This window comes from Pinus tabuliformis, chromosome 2_2 (genome assembly GCF_031772625.1).
Source record: "Pinus tabuliformis cultivar Carrire ecotype Pingquan chromosome 2_2, CPIR1, whole genome shotgun sequence".
NCBI classification, from domain to species: Eukaryota; Viridiplantae; Streptophyta; class Pinopsida; order Pinales; family Pinaceae; genus Pinus; species Pinus tabuliformis.
In genome coordinates this window covers 350,918,432-350,936,278 of record NC_142300.1, presented here as the reverse complement: position 1 = coordinate 350,936,278, position 17,847 = coordinate 350,918,432, and the positions used below count along the sequence as shown (strand labels likewise).

The 17,847-nt window shown below is 36.4% G+C and overlaps 1 protein-coding gene across 1 annotated transcript; it reads right to left on the bottom strand.

Annotated features, from left to right (window-relative positions):
• Positions 1-7,005: 7,005 nt before the first annotated feature.
• LOC149192700 (asparagine synthetase [glutamine-hydrolyzing] 2-like) lies at positions 7,006-11,058 on the bottom strand. The gene is made up of 14 exons (XM_089406447.1): positions 10,889-11,058; positions 10,627-10,765; positions 10,419-10,514; positions 9,765-9,906; positions 9,541-9,636; positions 9,326-9,423; positions 9,026-9,187; positions 8,725-8,805; positions 8,400-8,621; positions 8,178-8,312; positions 7,995-8,078; positions 7,805-7,891; positions 7,593-7,700; positions 7,006-7,491 (listed from the first exon to the last, which is right to left on the bottom strand). The coding sequence occupies exons 1-14, from the start codon at positions 10,966-10,968 to the stop codon at positions 7,249-7,251; spliced, it is 1,773 nt and encodes a 590-aa protein (XP_089262573.1). The 5' UTR covers positions 10,969-11,058; the 3' UTR covers positions 7,006-7,248.
• Between the last annotated feature and the right edge of the window lie 6,789 nt (positions 11,059-17,847).

Below are 17,847 nucleotides of genomic sequence, written 5' to 3'. Positions count from 1 at the left end.
CCCTCAATCAATGGAGAAAATTAAGGATAAATTCCTCAATTAGTGGGACAACTCATGTGCATGCTCACAAAGACTTCAAATTCAAATTTACTTAACTAATTAACTCAACTGAATTAATTAATTAATATTTCCAACTGCGGTTAAGACCAAAATTGATTTTACTTCCAATAGATAGACTAGGGACTGCTATAAATAGGAAGGGACCCAGAAATGCTATTTTTAGAACTTTTTATTTTTAGTAATTTCACCTCTTACCCAATGTGGCCAATGACCTCACTGGCCAAACTGCTATTGGTAGAGATGCTAGTTTTAGACATGCTATTTTTAGCAGTTCTATGTTTAGCACATTCTAAATTTAGCATTTCTTATTGCACTTTTTTCAACACTCCATCTCAACAAGAAAGTCTTCCTCTCGAACCCGATCCTGTAACTCTGGAATGTTCTGCATGCAACACATCTACCCGGTCCACTTGCTCCACAACACTTGAAACAAAAACACTCTCAACTAACCACTCTGTTGGGCTAGGAACATACTCTGATGCCGAAGCTCTACCTGCTGCTGAAAAGTGCTCCCTCTCTGACATCTGTGCTACTGCAACATCTCCATGCATCTCGCACCATTGCACACCTCTCTGTGCCACCTAACACTATGCAAAACACTTGTGCCTCTCGCATCGCTGCAGCCTCCTAGCTAAGCGCTGGCCTGGGATTCTCTGCACTTTCGCTCTCTCTGCCGCTCCATCCGCATCTGTCTCTACCCAATCAGTCAGTTCCTGCTACTCCACATCGGGGCTCCTGTAGCAAGGTCTCATCCAAGAGGTTGGGTACCTCAAGGATCCTGCCCCTCCTCCTTGGGATGATCACTCACTCTATATTGCCCCACCTCCTACCTGGAGGTATGGCTGCATGTGATCCCTCAACCCACGTGGCTCGAAGTCTCTGCATGAGTAGATGTCTCTACTCGATCTCCACTCAGCTTCCCCTGTTGTGGTTGCTCCACAACCTCCTAAAGCCGTTGCACCAATCGTGGCTCCTCCACAATCGTCTGAGACTTCTTCTGGCTCTGTAAGTTGAGAGGTAATATACCCTATCTCTCAACCACCAAGTCTCCATTAGTTGCCTTACTGCTCAAGGCTTTGCATGCATCTTGAACCTCAAGAGCATATAGGTTCTTGACCTGTGAACCATTCTTCTTCACCTGTCTAGTGATGATGTGTCTAAGGAAAACCTTTCCCTTACTAAAGACTACATCATAGCCTCTACCTTCCAGCATTGCGATCGACACCAAGTTTCTCTTCAGTCCTGGTACATACTTGACATCGGTCAAGGTAAGGCGAGATCCATGCTCCCTCTGAAAAATAACCGTGCCTAGTAACACTTGAGACACTATACTTCTCATCATTACCCATCGCTATGAGTATCTGGAGATCTTTCTCCTCCAAAGTACTGAACAAACTCTTGTCATCGGTCATGTGGAAAGAAGCTCCACTTTCAAGAAACCAACCACTTCCCACCATGGATGAAACCATGCATGCGAAGAGTGTGAAATCCAACTCAAACTATGAAGCAAGTGCCTCACCTTCAGATCCTTCCCTGGATCCCTTCTTGGATTTCCTCCATGGGCAATTTGCAGCATAATGGCCCACCTCATGACAATGAAAGCATCACAATTTCGATTTTTCAACCTTCTTCCCATCATTGGAAGAACTAGATTCAGAAAGAGAAACCTTCTCCTTCCCCTTCTTCACCTTACTCACTAAGGCACACTTCTCCTCATCATGCATGGATGAAGAACTGTCTTTGGTGCTCCGTCTGATCTCCTCCTGCATCAAATCCTACCATAGTCATTCCCAATCTAGCAGTTTATCCCTTCCATTCACCGAGTCCTGGTAGCTATGCCAACTCTTAAGAAGGCCAAGGAGTGCTAGACTCACCATATCCTCATCTGATGTCACGACCCCTACACTTGCAAGCTCATTCCTGCATGTGATGAGCTTGGTCAGATACATAGAGATCATCTCATCCCTTTCACACTTGATCTTTCAAAGTTTGTCCTTTAGTGCTAGCTTCCTTTGATCACTGCTATTCTGATATAAATCTTTCAATGTTTTCCACATTGCATGCGGAGTCTCATTCCCATGGAGGCTCAAGACAATGTGATCTTGCACTCCCTCCAAGAGAATTCTCCTAGCTCTAGCCACACACTTCCTCCATTCCACTTGCTCAGTCTTGTAAGTAGGCTTAGGAATTTCTTGATCAATGACATCCCTAAGGCCATTATCTTCCAAAACTGCCTCCATGTGATCCTTCCAAGCTATATAGTTTGAGCTGCCATCAAGGGCATACTCAAGCCTCAAACCATAGAACGCCATCGATGAAATGGATGTGATAAGAACTTGAGATCTATATCCCGAATAATAAACTTCGAATTTCTCCTGCTAGTATACTGTTCTTGCTTGATCACCTGTGCTCTGATAACCTGTAGAAAAAACCGATATATGCAATGTCCTAAAGCATAACACTTGTTCTACTTCTACAAAACATTAAGCGAAAGCATAATCGAATTCATGAGCAACATCAAGTAGAAACATGCACATTTTTTGTTGCACATTTTTCAACACAGACACCTAGATTTAAAGGGTGCATGAATAAAATTTGCAACCCGAATGTCGAGAGTAGACCCAAACCCTCCATGCATACCCCTTTGGGCCAAAAAATGTCCATATAACAATGAAATTGAAATTACGGACATCAACAGCAGTAAACTTAACCAAATTCTACCAGAAACATGTAGAACCACCATCCATCTTTGCCAATCCAGCCTCCTTTATTGTAGCATAGTCTCCATTTCTAGAACAAAGTAGGCCTGAAATACGTACCAGTGACCCTCTCTGGCCAAAGCTCTGATGGCGTCATCCTATTGATGGTGTCGGTCTCTACTCTCGCAGGTGAATTCCACCATCCTGCTATCGATCTCTACTCCTGCAGGCAAGCTCCACCACAGACCATGCATGCATACAATGACAACCCTCACCACCTTTCCCGCTTGTATTCCTCCTTTTATGTTTATCTTCCCAATGCGACTGCCACTTGTTGCTAGTCTCTCCAGGTCTTTATTGCCTTACACATGTGGGGATGTTGGGTGGGCCATCCACCTGCCCTGTTCCCCGTCCCTTTATGCATGGCGATGATCCACATGGGGGTCTTGCGTCCCATCGCATGCCAATTGGGGTGGAATAAAATTATTTTTATATTAAAAAAATATTTTATTTATTAGTATGGAAACCATTTTATATTTCAATTAGATTAAATGAATATTATTATTTTGAGATAGTTCTTCAAGAATAATCATACCATCTCAAAACGATATGAATCACAAAATTTTGAATAACATTATTATATGTTTTTATATTATTCTATGTTTTTTTCATTGGTCGAAAAACTTTTGCATTCACTTTATTTGAATATAGATGTCTAACCCGGTTTATGGAATGCAAATTATCAACCCAACGATAGTCTCCCATTTCATCATCAATGGTAGGTCTCCCATTTCATCATCATATCAAAAAATATAGGGATGGATTTTTCATATGATCACATGTTGTCAATGATTTTCATGTTGCTTCCATAAATACTATCATGCAACTCAGTGTTATTCATATTTTGACATTTAGTCACTTACTAAGTTGTTATTACCATAGTTGAGTGAAGTTTTACGAACTAATTTTATTTATTTATTTTAATTAATATTATATTTCTTTTCATCTTGTTAATATTAAATGGTTGTTATATAAATAATTTTGGATTTAGAATATTATGAATGAAAATGCTTAGTTGTTATTAGTCTCTATTATGGAATAATATTTATAACTTTTCCATTTCAATATGTTATTATGAATTTGGATATAATTTATTTTAATATGTATTGGCAATTTCCGAATATTTAGTTTGTAATTAATACTTAATATTACTGATTGCGATATATTTTTTCTATCAATTAATAGCATTATTTATTATTATTTAATATATACTAACTTCTTATTTAATAATAATTAAAGTATATATATATATATATATATATATATTTTCAAAATTACTGAATAGAGATGACCCTCTCTACTTTTTTTTTAATAATTTATTTAAAAAATTGGACTTTAATGGGATGTGATTATTAATCCATGAAGTGTAAGATTAAAAAGGTTTCATAGAAACAAATTTAATCCATTTTGATTAAAACATGTTATATATATATATATATATAGTTTTAAATATAAAATCTAATATAATAAAGTAAATTTATTAATTATATTATTAAAAAAAATATATTCATTTTTATTTAAAAATAAAAAATTTATAATTATTTTTTAAAGTAAAAGTTATGCTAAAATTTACTATTATCTAATTAGACGCATAAAAACAGTTTCGTTATACATCAATCTATGAAAAAAAAAACCTAATTTACTCAAAAAGGTTGTTTAAACTAATATTACCATAGTTCTATAAATTAAATTGTTTAAACTAATATTAATATAGTTATATAAATTAAACAACTGGAAAATATTAATAGGCATCACAACACTTATTTTATAATACATTTGATATTGTTCAAATGAAAAGAACCACAACATTTAATTAATTATAACTTTATTATTATTATTTTTTTGTAAGCTTAGTAGTACCTTTCATTCATTCATCTATAAACATGCATGTTACAATATATAAGTCGTTCGGTGGCCTCAACATGCACAGTGGGAAATCAGGTATGTTGGCCATCGAATCTCTTATAAGCCATCCAAAACATAAATAGTTTGAGTCTATTTAACCAAGCCTTATAAGGCTGATAGTTTGGAAACCAACTAGTAAGCATAACACTGAAAACATAAATGCTACCCGACATATACAACCAATATTAAGCCAAAATTAACATGCATAACTTCGACCAACTAATCATCTAATGATTCCACCGGAGTAGGATCTTTAGCACTTGATCCTGGCAATTCAGATTGCGGCAGACATGGGATATGTCACTCAATGCGGCCCAAGTGAACATTCTGATTTTGCAGCTGAAGTTGAATAAGTTGGAGCTCTTTTTGAATGTCTCAGAGGCCCAACTCGGGCTCACTTTGCGTTGTTGTGTTGGTGGTCACAGCCATTGCTTTGGCCACTATGCATTTCATTAACCAATAGAGATGGATGGACTATCTAAACAGGGTGAGACGACTGCTAGTGGACCCAGGGTCTGTGATTAGCTCCCCCTAATCTTCAACTGGTGGTTTAAGCTCAGCTTTCAAATTCAATTCTGGTCGTGATCAATTGTTTCACCTGCGTCAGGGTCTCTTCGTAGTATGCTTGAACCATGGTTTGAAAAATCTCAAAGTTCGTTTTCTGATCCCTCTGTCACGCAGTGCTCTGTTGTGCAGTCCGATCGGAAGACGAACCAACTTCTTTACCTTTACCTTCATGGTGTCTGCGGCCCCTTCCACCTCGTCCTGAGGCTCCACCATGAGGCTGAGACTTCACCATATCTACCAAGGTCGGGCCCCCTTTCTTCACCCTTCTCCCACCTTCTCACGCTCTTGAACCAACCCACTATATAGAGGCAGGAAGTGGATACAGCATAGGCGGACCTAGAATATCATTTGTATAGAGAACCACTCGAAAGACAAGCATTAACTTAATGTATGACCAGAAAAATAAATGAAATATCATGCGACACTACGTCCCTTCACAATTCCATACATAAACAATAACCCTCAGGGAGTGGGAGGTACCACAAGCATAAAAACGGTGTTCCCCATGCATCCCTAAGCCTTGAGTCTGTAGACTCGGCCCTAATCATTTACTAGAACCCTTACTCTCCACAGGGCTTGCCCAGACAATTCAAGCTTAAAACGGAGAACACAATTATCAACATGCACAGGAAACATCATTAAAAAAAAACCGGAAACTAGTAAACATGCCCATGCAAGAAAGGATGTTGCCAAAAAAGATAGAATTCGACATTACATAGTCGAGAAAGCCAATATTGCCAGTCACAAAAACTACTTATTTAACCAATGTTTCCTTTCCCCTTTGAATGCGAGGCTTATCACGAGTATCAGCCCCCAATCTAGGATACAGAGATAATGTTATAACATACCAAACTTTAGATGCCCACCTCGATCAGAGATAGGCAGCAGCTGGGTATATCTCTCGCGTTCTCGACGTCGCGAACCTGTAAACATCAAACTTAGGCTCTCCGAGAAGCTGAGGACCCGAGTTTATATGCCAGGCAGATGGTCTTAACTCCACCTCCGCTCCCACCACTTGTAGGCGTCGAGGGTTAGCAATCTTCACGTCTTGGATCTGCCATGATCTGCGTCGCTTCATGTTATCACAGTGAATAAGCGTGTGAGGGCATGGGGATACCACCCACCATTCCAAACCAATAAAAGCTCCTTCATATCAATCAAACTCAAGCCGACCTCCAACTGTTTCACACCCCGATCAGGGAACTTTATTATTATTATTATTAGTTATAAAAAAAATAATTATAACTTTATTATTATTATTAATTATAAAAAAAATTAATATGAGTTAAATATATATACATTTAAAAAACATGTAACAAGATTCTTAATTAATAGATGTTCATCTCTAGTTTATATTGTAATAATATGGACCAATATCATAAATTACTAATATCACATGCCTAAAATTATAAGTCATATTTATAGAATACATGTTTATATAATATTTGTTTTATGATCGATTTAATTAAAAAAATACTATAGAAATAAATCTTAAAAATTAATTTATAATATTTTATAATTACTAAAAGATTATATGAAAATTAAATTCCTTTACCTCACTTCATAATTAATAATAATTAAATTAAAATTTTACAAACAAAAATTTCAATATAAATAAATTTATTAACTAAATAATATGAATAAAATTAATTATTAATAAAAAATAAAATTTTGCGAAGTATTTTCCCAAAATACATCCATCAACTTTATAATATAAGATTTAAATCACCTATGTTTAATATGATGTAACATGGAAAGCACGAAGTGCTCTGACATCAACCTTTAAAATCAAAGGCAGCAAACGGAGATACAGCAATCACTATGATGTGTGACAACCGTTTACTCTTCCCCACCCATCCGTGAGTAGAGATTACATAGTTACCTACACATGACTAGTCTATGCAAATGTGACCATGACTCGCCCTGCCGGCGACCTCTGCTCTCATGTTTTCACAACTTAAACTTTGATGACCACTTCGCGGGCGCCTACAATCTCCTCAATTCGTGGCATCTTGCTCAATATATCCACGCTGTCATTCCCGGAGCCACTATTAGCACCTGCGTATGACGACTCATGGACACCTAGAGCGGCCCTGCCAGAGGGATCCAGATTGTGAGCCCACCCTGCATCCCATTCCACGGCCTTTGCGGTGCTGCAAGCCACGCTCGGCCCGCCCGGAACCGTCAACCGTGCCGCGTTCTGTACATATATGTATAACATTCAATCCATAAGCCAACAATAAGAGTTTTAGGCTTACAAAAACAGCTAAGCTAGATACTCATTCCTCGATCCTTTCTTACCTGGGGATAAAATCTCTCAAATATCATCCTGTAGTAGTACGCCTCCTTTGTAGTTGGAGTATTATGGGGAAATATATACTTCGCATTGCGCAGCATCGTATCTGACACCTGCGGTACAGTACATCACCAAAACAAATAATTAGTCGACTTCGCTAATTTAATTTATTATGACATTAGAGCAAAACCAAAGAAAGGCAAGCCAGAAGACTAACATGCTCTGCCGCATGTGATTTTAAGCCGTCAATCCAACTGTACCCAACCCCATCGCTGAATTGCTCCTTCTGTCTGTACAGAATGTGCTGCAGTGCCACAACAAATTACCTACTAGTGTTAAAATTCAGATTCTTTACGCGGGATGGAATTTAGAGCTCAGATCGGGAACGAGAGTTTTATCGACATAACCTTGGGGAGATAAGGATTCTTCTGCTCGTCATCGAATGCCTTCCGCAAAACCCACTTCTCAATACGCCCAATGTCAGGCTTCACCTGTATAACAAATATTACACAACCAAACCAAATGATGGAAATATTGCCACCTCATCAAATGCCAAATCAGAGTAATTAGTTGATGAATTAGATGCTTACCATCTTCCAATCGGGATCAATGTCCATGGCAACGTTGACAAATTCCTTATCTAGAAATGGTACACGGGCCTCCACACCCCATGCAGACGTTGACTTGTTCGCCCTCAAGCAGTCATACATGTGAAGGGCCTTTATCTGCAACAAATCACACAATAGATTTTATCAATCGCTAGGTAATCTCTGAATCCGAATATATGATCTACAAGGCTTCTAGCTAGCCACCTTACGACAGGTTTCCTGGTGCAATTCCTCTTTGTTAGGAGCCTTGTGGAAGTACAAATAGCCACCAAATATCTCATCTGATCCTTCTCCAGACAGAACCATCTTCACTCCTAGCGACTTGATTTTCCGAGACATCAAGAACATGGGCGTGCTTGCTCTGATTGTTGTCACGTCATATGTTTCGACATGGTATATAACGTCCTCGATTGTATCTATACCATCCTGTCACAATCGCCTCAAACAAATGCAACCGTTCAATACATTAAAAGAAAAACATCGCTCTACTTTAAAATTTGCAGACAGAGATGGGTGTCCAGGTGAATACCTGCACAGTGAAATGGAATTCATGATGAACAGTACCAAGGTACTCTGCTACCTCTTTTGCAGCCTTTAAATCTGGAGAACCCTACTCAGACATAAAGAAATAAATTATAAAAGAGGTTCGCTTCAACCATTTCAATGGTGATTATATTAACATGATATGGTTTTCCTTTTCTTTGATATACATGTGTAAAATATGCACTAATGGTCATTCAATATATTAATAGGGGACTAAGGCGCGTCAGGGATCAGCCGATTTCCTTCACAACAACGAGGGTTAACCCAGGGTTGGTTAATGAAGAGACCTGTAATCCAACACAGAAAGAGTGTAGTTTGTCTCCCCACTGTTTTGCAGCGTTGGTAGCAGCCAAATGGTGAGCCGCAACAGCCGCAACTAAGGATGAATCAAGCCCTCCTGATAAGAGTACTCCAAATGGAACATCGGTCATCAGCCTTTTTATGACTGCCTGCATCATTCAAACAGATCATATTACTAATTTCAGATGCAGGAAAAATCGCACCACATTTATTTTTTATACAACGGTCACGCAATGGGACTTAGAATCGACATGAGAAAGGAGTACAAGTATGAGAATGGACTATACTTTTTCAAATGCTTGTCTTAAAACCAAAGGGTCATATGGAGTGGACGGTATAAGATTTTCTGAATACCAAGGTGGGCTGTACCATCTCCTTAGGCCTCCTGCAAGAATCAATTAAAAAGAAAAAAATTGAAATCAGACTTTATTATACGCGTTGCAGAAGTCGGAATGGCTGAAGTCATATATAATTTGAGTGTCAAGAAGCAACCCTTATTTACCTTGTTTGCTGGAGTATATATGCCCAGGGGGGAAAGTCTCAAAACGTTCACAATCATCATGCAAAGCTTTCATCTCCGACGCAAACCAAACAGATCCTGCAATCATAATGGCAGAAACACAGAATAACAACAACTCGTTTAAAGAAGAGTTCATCATATTCTGCCAGCTAAATATAAGTATATATCGCAGTGGTGGATGAAAACTGGTTTGTGCATTAACATACCATCAAGCCCCCACCCGATGTAGAGGGGAGTGATTCCAAAGGCATCGCGGGCAGCTATGAAACTCTGGTCACGTTTGTCAAGCAAAACGAAAGAGAACATGCCATCCAACATCTTCACAAATTCCTCGCCATAGTCCTCATACTTGCAGAGCACAGACATATCAATAATTCACAATCACACTCTTAAAAATCCAAAGGAAGTTAGAACCCAAAGCAGTTACACTCCAACGTAGTAATGTCAATTTATAATTAGCATAGATTTATTAATTAGCATAGATTTATTTTAAATACAGATCTAACATGTAATATGAAGTAATGGAAATGTAATATGAAGTAATGGAAATTTATAATTAGTATAGATTTATTTTAAACAAGGATCTAATATGTAATATTAAACACGGATCTAACATGTAATATGAGTCTAGAGGTAATTTTTTTTATGAAAAACAGACATGATTACACATCATATTAGGTTATAGAATAAGTTCTCAACTCAACCACAAAAGTAAAAAATCGAAACCAAAACTAACAATTACACATCATACTGGATTGTAGAATAATTTTTTCAACTCAACCACAAAGTTAAAAAATCCAAACCAAAACTAACCATTGAGAAAAATAAAAATAATGCAAAATACAGAGCTGAGTACTCACGAGATGAGCTACAATTTCACAATCACTACCAGTATTAAATTTGTGAGAGTTGAGCTGTTCCCTCAGTTTCTCATGGTTATATATTTCTCCGTTCACCTGCAATGCCAGAACCTCAACTCAATAATTGAGCAACTATTTGGCAATTTAGGTATCAAACCCAATTTCGTAATTAACATATGAAGTAATTTGGCAGGAACAATGGACTTACAGTAACAACTATTTGTCTATCTTCATTGTACAAGGGTTGATCCCCAGAGGCAGGATCTACAATGGCCAACCTCTGGTGAGCAAGAAAGGAATTCCCACTCTGATACAGTCCACTCCAGTCAGGGCCTCTATGTCGTAGCCTGCCCCATTAAAGCAAGACAACATATTAAAAATTAAAGTGAATCTCTGTTAAAACAAATACTGGATCCGATGGAGTAGAGATTAATCAGACAGAAGCACATTGAAGTAGAGATTTGTCAGACCTGCGCGAGAGTTCGAGTACCCGAACGCGCTTGGCCTGCGATGTGTCCAAGCAACCAAACGCTGCTAGGATTCCACACATGGTGACTAACTGAAAACAAACAGCAAAGGCGAAATTGAATGCAGGGGCGTTAAGATACCAGTGATCGTTGAATATTCCCGGGATGGGATGGATTGCATAGATTTTGTAATGTTCGCAGAGGAGGAGGAATATTTATGGCGAAAATGGATGGAGTAAAGGGGGAATGGATAATGTGAAACAGTCATCCTTACATGTGCCAACTACCATTGACGCGGCGTGAAACCGCCAGATGAGTGGGGCGGCCACCTCAGCGAATCCCCTAGGAGATACTATATTCTCGTTCGAGGTCCTGATTGGTTGGGAATTTGACTTTGATCTCATGAAGAATCTACACCCCTTTAGCGTGGCGTGTAGAAACACGAGCTCCTGCCTGTATATAGTTTTTAATACGGAACTACTTTTCGTCAAAATCTACATTTCTGTTCCGTGGCAGGTGCAACTTCCTACAACTTGATAGGTTATCAGGCGCAAATAATAACAAGACAAACCGAAGGTTCTTAATTTCAAGGTATTGAATGTTAAAAGGTCCATTTCTTAAACATGTTTCATTTGGGTATTCTCCTGTCCATCAATTTCCTCGTGGGTGGTCAACATTTCCTTACTACTGTCATTTATATTTTCCTTTCCCATATATTCCCTAATCGGCCTACTCTACTAAAAATTATGGGTTTAATTTTAATTTTGAATCTATTAAAAATTTCTAAAAGGTTGGGCTTAAGTTATTTAATTTATAAATTTGTAATGTCTTAAGGTTTTTTTTAAGGTGTTTAATTTATTTATGCATTCAAAAATATATTTTAAACAATAAAAAATCACATTTTTGTTTCAAATTATATTCTCAAATTCTAGTGAAAAATGTTTTTATCGATAAGTTAAACTACTCCATGCTATTGGTATTCTTTTTTGTCTTCTTTGCTTTTTTTTCTTAACAATAAAAAATTTATCATAATCTAGTGATCAAATTGGTAATGAGGACCCTCATAGATTGGCTCATCACTTTTATTTAAGAAAAACCAAGCTACTAGAATGCACTAGAATGACTCTCTCATAGTTAGTAAAGAAACAAATTTTCACTCCTACTCTCTAAATTTTAAACCATTAACTTGTTTCCCTATATCTAAAACACTCAACTTTTCTTTATATTATATTTTAATCATTTATATATAAGTAAATTAAATAATTAAAATCCCTAAAACACTCAACTTTTCTTTATATTATATTTTAATCATTTATATATAGGTAAATTAAATAATTAAAATCCCTGATAATATATTTTATATTTTGATGAGGCTATATTGCATTATATTGCTAAACTAGTCGAATTATATTGTATTGTAGTGATAAGCCAATTTAAATTAGTAAAAAAAACGATTGTACAATGTTAAATAAAATTGAGTTATGAGGTATTAATAATAATATTAGATGGAATATTTTTGGTTTTGAAGTTTTTTTTTATGTTTTAAATTTTAAAATTAGGTATATTTTCGACATAAGCATCACATGAGAATTAATTAATAAGTTAAAGGGAGAAGGAAAAAAATTGATTTATTTTGCATAGAAATAGGAGAAAGAAGAGCTAATTCAATATTTACGGAAAGAATCAATTTACAAGTTAATTAAAAAAAGAAGAAAGAAAGAAAAAATAAAAGTAATAAATCTAATTAAAAAAACCACAAAAAAATTAAGAAATTAATATATATATATATAAAATAGTTAAAGATTTAAAATATTAATAAATTAAAATTAGATATGTTTTTTTTATTTGAGTAAAGGAAAATTTTAAGCAAATATTTTTTCTATTATTTATTGTTAAAAATAGTAATAAATATATCAAATTTATAATAATATGATATTTATAAATTTCTTATATATTTATATATATATGAAAATAAATAAAAGATTTTCTGATACATATAAAATGAATAATAAAAATGTTATTATGATAACATTTTAATAATTATAATGTTGTATAGAATAATTTTTTTAATCATTTTGGGATATGAAGGTATGGAAGGAGAGATGGCAATTTTAAAAGTGTTAGGTTTTCTTGTGTCTCCAGAGCTTTGTCAAGTGTTGCTATTGAGCACAGACTAGCCTTTGATAGCAATGGTAACCTCTGGTGTGGGCTAGAGCGATTGAGAGGAGGTTTTATGTCTTTGTATACAATGATTTGTGTGAAATGTAGTAAATATGTAATTCAAGTATCTGTAGTGCAGATATGGCTAATCTATGACAATGATGGTATGCTATGGTGTGGGTTGGAGCGATCAAACAAAGGTCTTTTATCTTTGCATGCAAGGATCAACATGATCCATAATAGATTTGTGATCTAGGTTTTTGCAGAGCAGATGTGGTGGCTTCATAATCCTGAAAGGCCATCAGAACTCTCAACTCAAATAGATCTAGCAGCTCTTTTACGCTTCGCTCGACCAAGATTAACTTTTTCAAGGGTATTGGCTTGGGTTGTCATCACAACCCGCCCCCCCACCCCACCCCCAATCAATTTTCTTCGATGGGCCTCGAGATCTGCATGTCAACTAAATCCTCCCCAGATCAAAATATCACAAAAAGAAAAATTGATAGTGGATGAGATCTTCCCATTTTTTTGTTAAAATCATGAGTGGAAATTCGATCCTCCTAGGGATTTGGGGTTCAAATCTAATAGAAGATCTAAAGCAGATCATTCAGAATAACTTTAAAGGGATTTTGTCTCTTTAAATTGTACATACATTATTATAATAATAGAGTAGATGTTTTTTTAATATATATAGATTTGTGTACATGCATTTTCTTTTATTTTTAAGAAATGTGTATTTTATATTAAGTCAATTAGGAAATATGTTAGTACTTTTATATTCAATATTAGATTTTTTTCATCCGCATTTCAAAATTGTTTAAAAAATAATTTATTTTTATCTTGTCTTTTTCTAACTACAGTTCTTACTATATTTATTTTGTATAGTATTCAAAAAAATCAATACTATTCGATAATCTTACACTAATCACTGCCATATTCATCAGCATTGGAGCTTCCATTGTGTCTTACTTGCACTGCTTCCACTTGTTGAAGGAGAATCACATCCATGCCTTGTTCTAGAGGCTCTTCATTTTGTTGTTCTAGGTGCACTCTAGGAGGGGAATTATTAGAAATATCGTATACTTCCTTGAGGATGTCCAAAGTTGTCGATTCCACCGCCAACTCGATGTTATCCACCTTTAGAACTAGGTTGTCCACCATTGTTGCCAAATTATCCACTCTGATCTGGAGACAGTCCACATCTTCTTGTAGCTCCTCTAATTGCCAAGTTACGAGGGTGGAATGTGATCTAGCTTCCGTGGCCACTTTTTCTCCCATATTAGCGAGGAGAGATAAAAGATATATCATAATTGAAATCGTGTGTTCCTTGATATCCTTGTCGTGATCCTCCCTACTTAGATGTGCCATGTTGCAAAACAATTGAACTCTAAAACATACCAACGGAAAATCCATAACTAGAAGACGCCACTTACAACCCTTTACTCAATCTCTTCCCTCTGCAACATTGTACACCTTGCATTCAATTTCATGGTCCCATCCCTGAACACTGCTGACACGAATTTCCATCGCCATATCCTCCCTACTGCTACTAGACTGGTGTGAAATTAATTGTTCCAGAGCTTGCAATGCACAAGCATTCTCTGTCTGAAGGTTGTGTATAAATGTGCATGAGAAGGTATTCCACCTGTCCATAGGCATGACATTGATTGCCTCATTCTCCCAACTGGTAAATCCACCAGCGAGATCCAACCTGCATGATGGACTTTCATCAAATCTCTTCATGATAATGGGATTAGTGTTGTCATTAAGAGGCTTGACAGACCTTGATTCCAATAGACTAATTGAACCCCCGAAGGAGTTTATTTGGGTCATGTTAATCCACAATGATTTTAACCCACTGATCATGGGATATGTATAATGTATGGGTCTCCTTGGTTATGTATAATCATCCATTGTTCTAAAATTACTCCCTTGTTGGCTAGTTCATCAACACTTCGGTTGTCCTGCCTTTTCATATGGTAGAATTCAATGCTTTGAAAATTCTTGAGCTGCCAACAAATTCTAAAATACATCGGAGGCAAGTCCTTTTTCTGGTTGATCTTTAGCTTTATGGATTTTTTGAATGACTATCATGGAATCATCAAAGGCTTTTAATTGAGGAACCCCCCTTGATATTGCAATCTCCAGCACTTGCCAAAGATTTAATAATTTTGTTTAGTTGTTTGTTGCTCTACCTAGCCCCCAAGAAAATTTCAACTTTATTGCTTCATTAGATGATAAATGACCCCTCCCTCTCCTGTCTCCCCTTACATGAATCCACCTTCATTACAAAGTGATTATTAATTTGATTTTTTTTCTTAAGTAGTGTTAATAATCATATTTATTTTATGTGTATAATCAAGGATAACAAATACTCCACAAAATGTACTAATGACCATCTACAAAAGTATGACTTTGAAGATAACAAAATGCTATAACATCGATAATATTCCACTTGTACATTCACCAATACATACCTAACAAAAACCAAAATTTACAAAACATCAAAACATGACAAATTATTCCTCCTCTTTGATTTCTGAGTCTCTTGATTAACCATTAAATAAGGGGGACATACCCCTTTTTCCCCTGCTATCAAAGTTCACTTTGATTTAGCCTTGACTCCAAATTAGCCATGTGATCAACCTTGGAGTTGTTTGATGTGAGAACATGGAGACATTTCTTCTTGGGGAAAGGTTGATACAACTGATAAATTTAGATTCTGGCATATGTGGCTTGGTTTGGGGGGGTCCTCAAGGTATCTCTCCACTTTCCACCCCACTTGGAGCCCTTTTTTATAGATCTATGACCTTTGGAAGTGGAAACCAAGCCACATATGCCAGAATTATCTCATGAATCATTCACTTGGATAACCTAGTGCCCACTTTACTTGGGGGACCTTGAGGGATTTTTGGTTACTCTTCACATTCCTTGCCTTGTTGACACATCTTAGACACCACACATGCATAATGCATATTGACCCCAAAAATGGGGTACCCTTGAAGTTTTTGAGAAAAATGCATAAGTTAGCTAATGGCCTTGGTTGGAACAAACACTGGTCCACAGACCAAGTGATCCCTATCATACATGTGAGCTATGCCTTGACAAAATATTATATGTTGTCCATGGGTAAAATTTGACTGAAGTAAGGAGACTTTCAACAATGATAACAATCATATTTATGACAGCTCTTGAAACCTTGAAATAAGAAATATTGCACCTAAAACGTGACACTTGATGATTTGAATCAAGCCTTAAAAACAACAAGTTTGGTTTCCCCAAATGCAAATGACATTAGAATCCATTTTTGTGGCCCCATTGAACCAGTCTATGATCTCTATTGATAGTAGTGAATTCAGCCTCAACAAGACTCAATTGTTGAAGGATGACATTGTCAAGAGTAGAATTGTTTTTGGTACAACCTAAAGGGAATTGTTGCTACAATTTTTAAGGTAGTGTCAATCCAAATTTAGTCACAGGTAGAGCAGAGCATCAGAGATGGAATGAAATGGTTTGTAGTATACTTTTTCTAACTTCCAACAACAATGTTAGGTTTCTAATGTATAACCATCACAATCACAACTAATTGACTTGAGGTAGAATTTGGAGGATATTGTGTAGAATATTCTAACCAAACTGATGGAAGCAAGGTTCCTAATCCTTACAATGCATTGAAAATGGGTCTAACACCTTGAAAATGGCATTATTGTCTTGTCAGAAAATTTAGACATTGCCTTTTTGGATTGTGGAAAGTAAATTTGGTGTGTTTGATGCCTCATTGAGAGTATGGAAAGATACATGCAGAACCCACTATATATCAAGAATATTAGAGGCAATGGGTGGCCTAATTTCATGCACTATTTACTCCTGGAAACAATGGTTTGGCAACCTTTATCTAGTAGTGACTACAAGGTAAACCACTTCATAATTTTGGAAGAATTTTGAGGATCAAAATTGTCCAAGCATTTGAAATTTGGCACTATACCCTAAAACAACCACAAAATGAAACTCTTTGGCAGTTGATTTGGACGAATATATGACAACAAAAAGACAAAATATCCTATAGCAAGGCTACCCTCCTTAAAGCATGCAAAGGACAACCATTTACCTAGCCATAAACTATGCATATTTGTATTGTTAAAGAGCCATATAGCAACAATTTGGGATTTATACTAGAAATGAAATTGTTCCCATGATTCCTTTTTGACACTTCTGAAATAGGACTGAACAGTGAGCAACATCATGAATAATTTTATGATAGTCCTTTGTTGTCATCTAGGAACAAAAATATAGAAAGGGATAAATTATGCTCAACTATAAGTTTCCCTCACTAGATTCATTCCCTAAAAAGAAAAAAAGGAAGCCACTTGGTTGAAACTTGGGGATGAAAATACCAACTATTTTTCAAATTCCAAGAAAAGTACTAACACTATTTGAGAAATGGAGAATGGGGAGGGTAATCTTGTCATAAGTTTTAATGAACTAGTTGGTCTAGGGGTGAATCAATTTAATGAGATTTTTCAGAAGCCAAGAAGTACTAATATAGCTGAGATTATCAAGCTTTTTTTGTATTTCCCTAGATTAAATAATGAGGAGGGAAACATGGATATTTATGAGGAAAACTCATTCAGGGAACAGTTGGTTGTACTCTCTAAATTCGAGAAGGATGAGTCATCGGCCTAATGACCAGACTATGGAGTTTTTAAGTGGTTTTTTTTAATATTCTTGGCACTAATCTACTCCGAGTGGTGGAAGAAGTAAGGATTGTGGATAAGGATTTTGTACCACTTAACACCACATGT

Coding starts and splice junctions, on each gene's coding strand:
- LOC149192700 (XM_089406447.1), bottom strand. CDS start 10,968: ATGTGTGGAATCCTAGCAGCGTTTGGTTGCTTGGACACATCGCAGGCC. Junction 8,313..8,399: donor ACCAGGAAACCTGTCGTAAG/GTGGCTAGCTAG, acceptor GATTTGTTGCAG/ATAAAGGCCCTTCACATGTA. Junction 7,892..7,994: donor AGAATCCTTATCTCCCCAAG/GTTATGTCGATA, acceptor GTGGCACTGCAG/CACATTCTGTACAGACAGAA.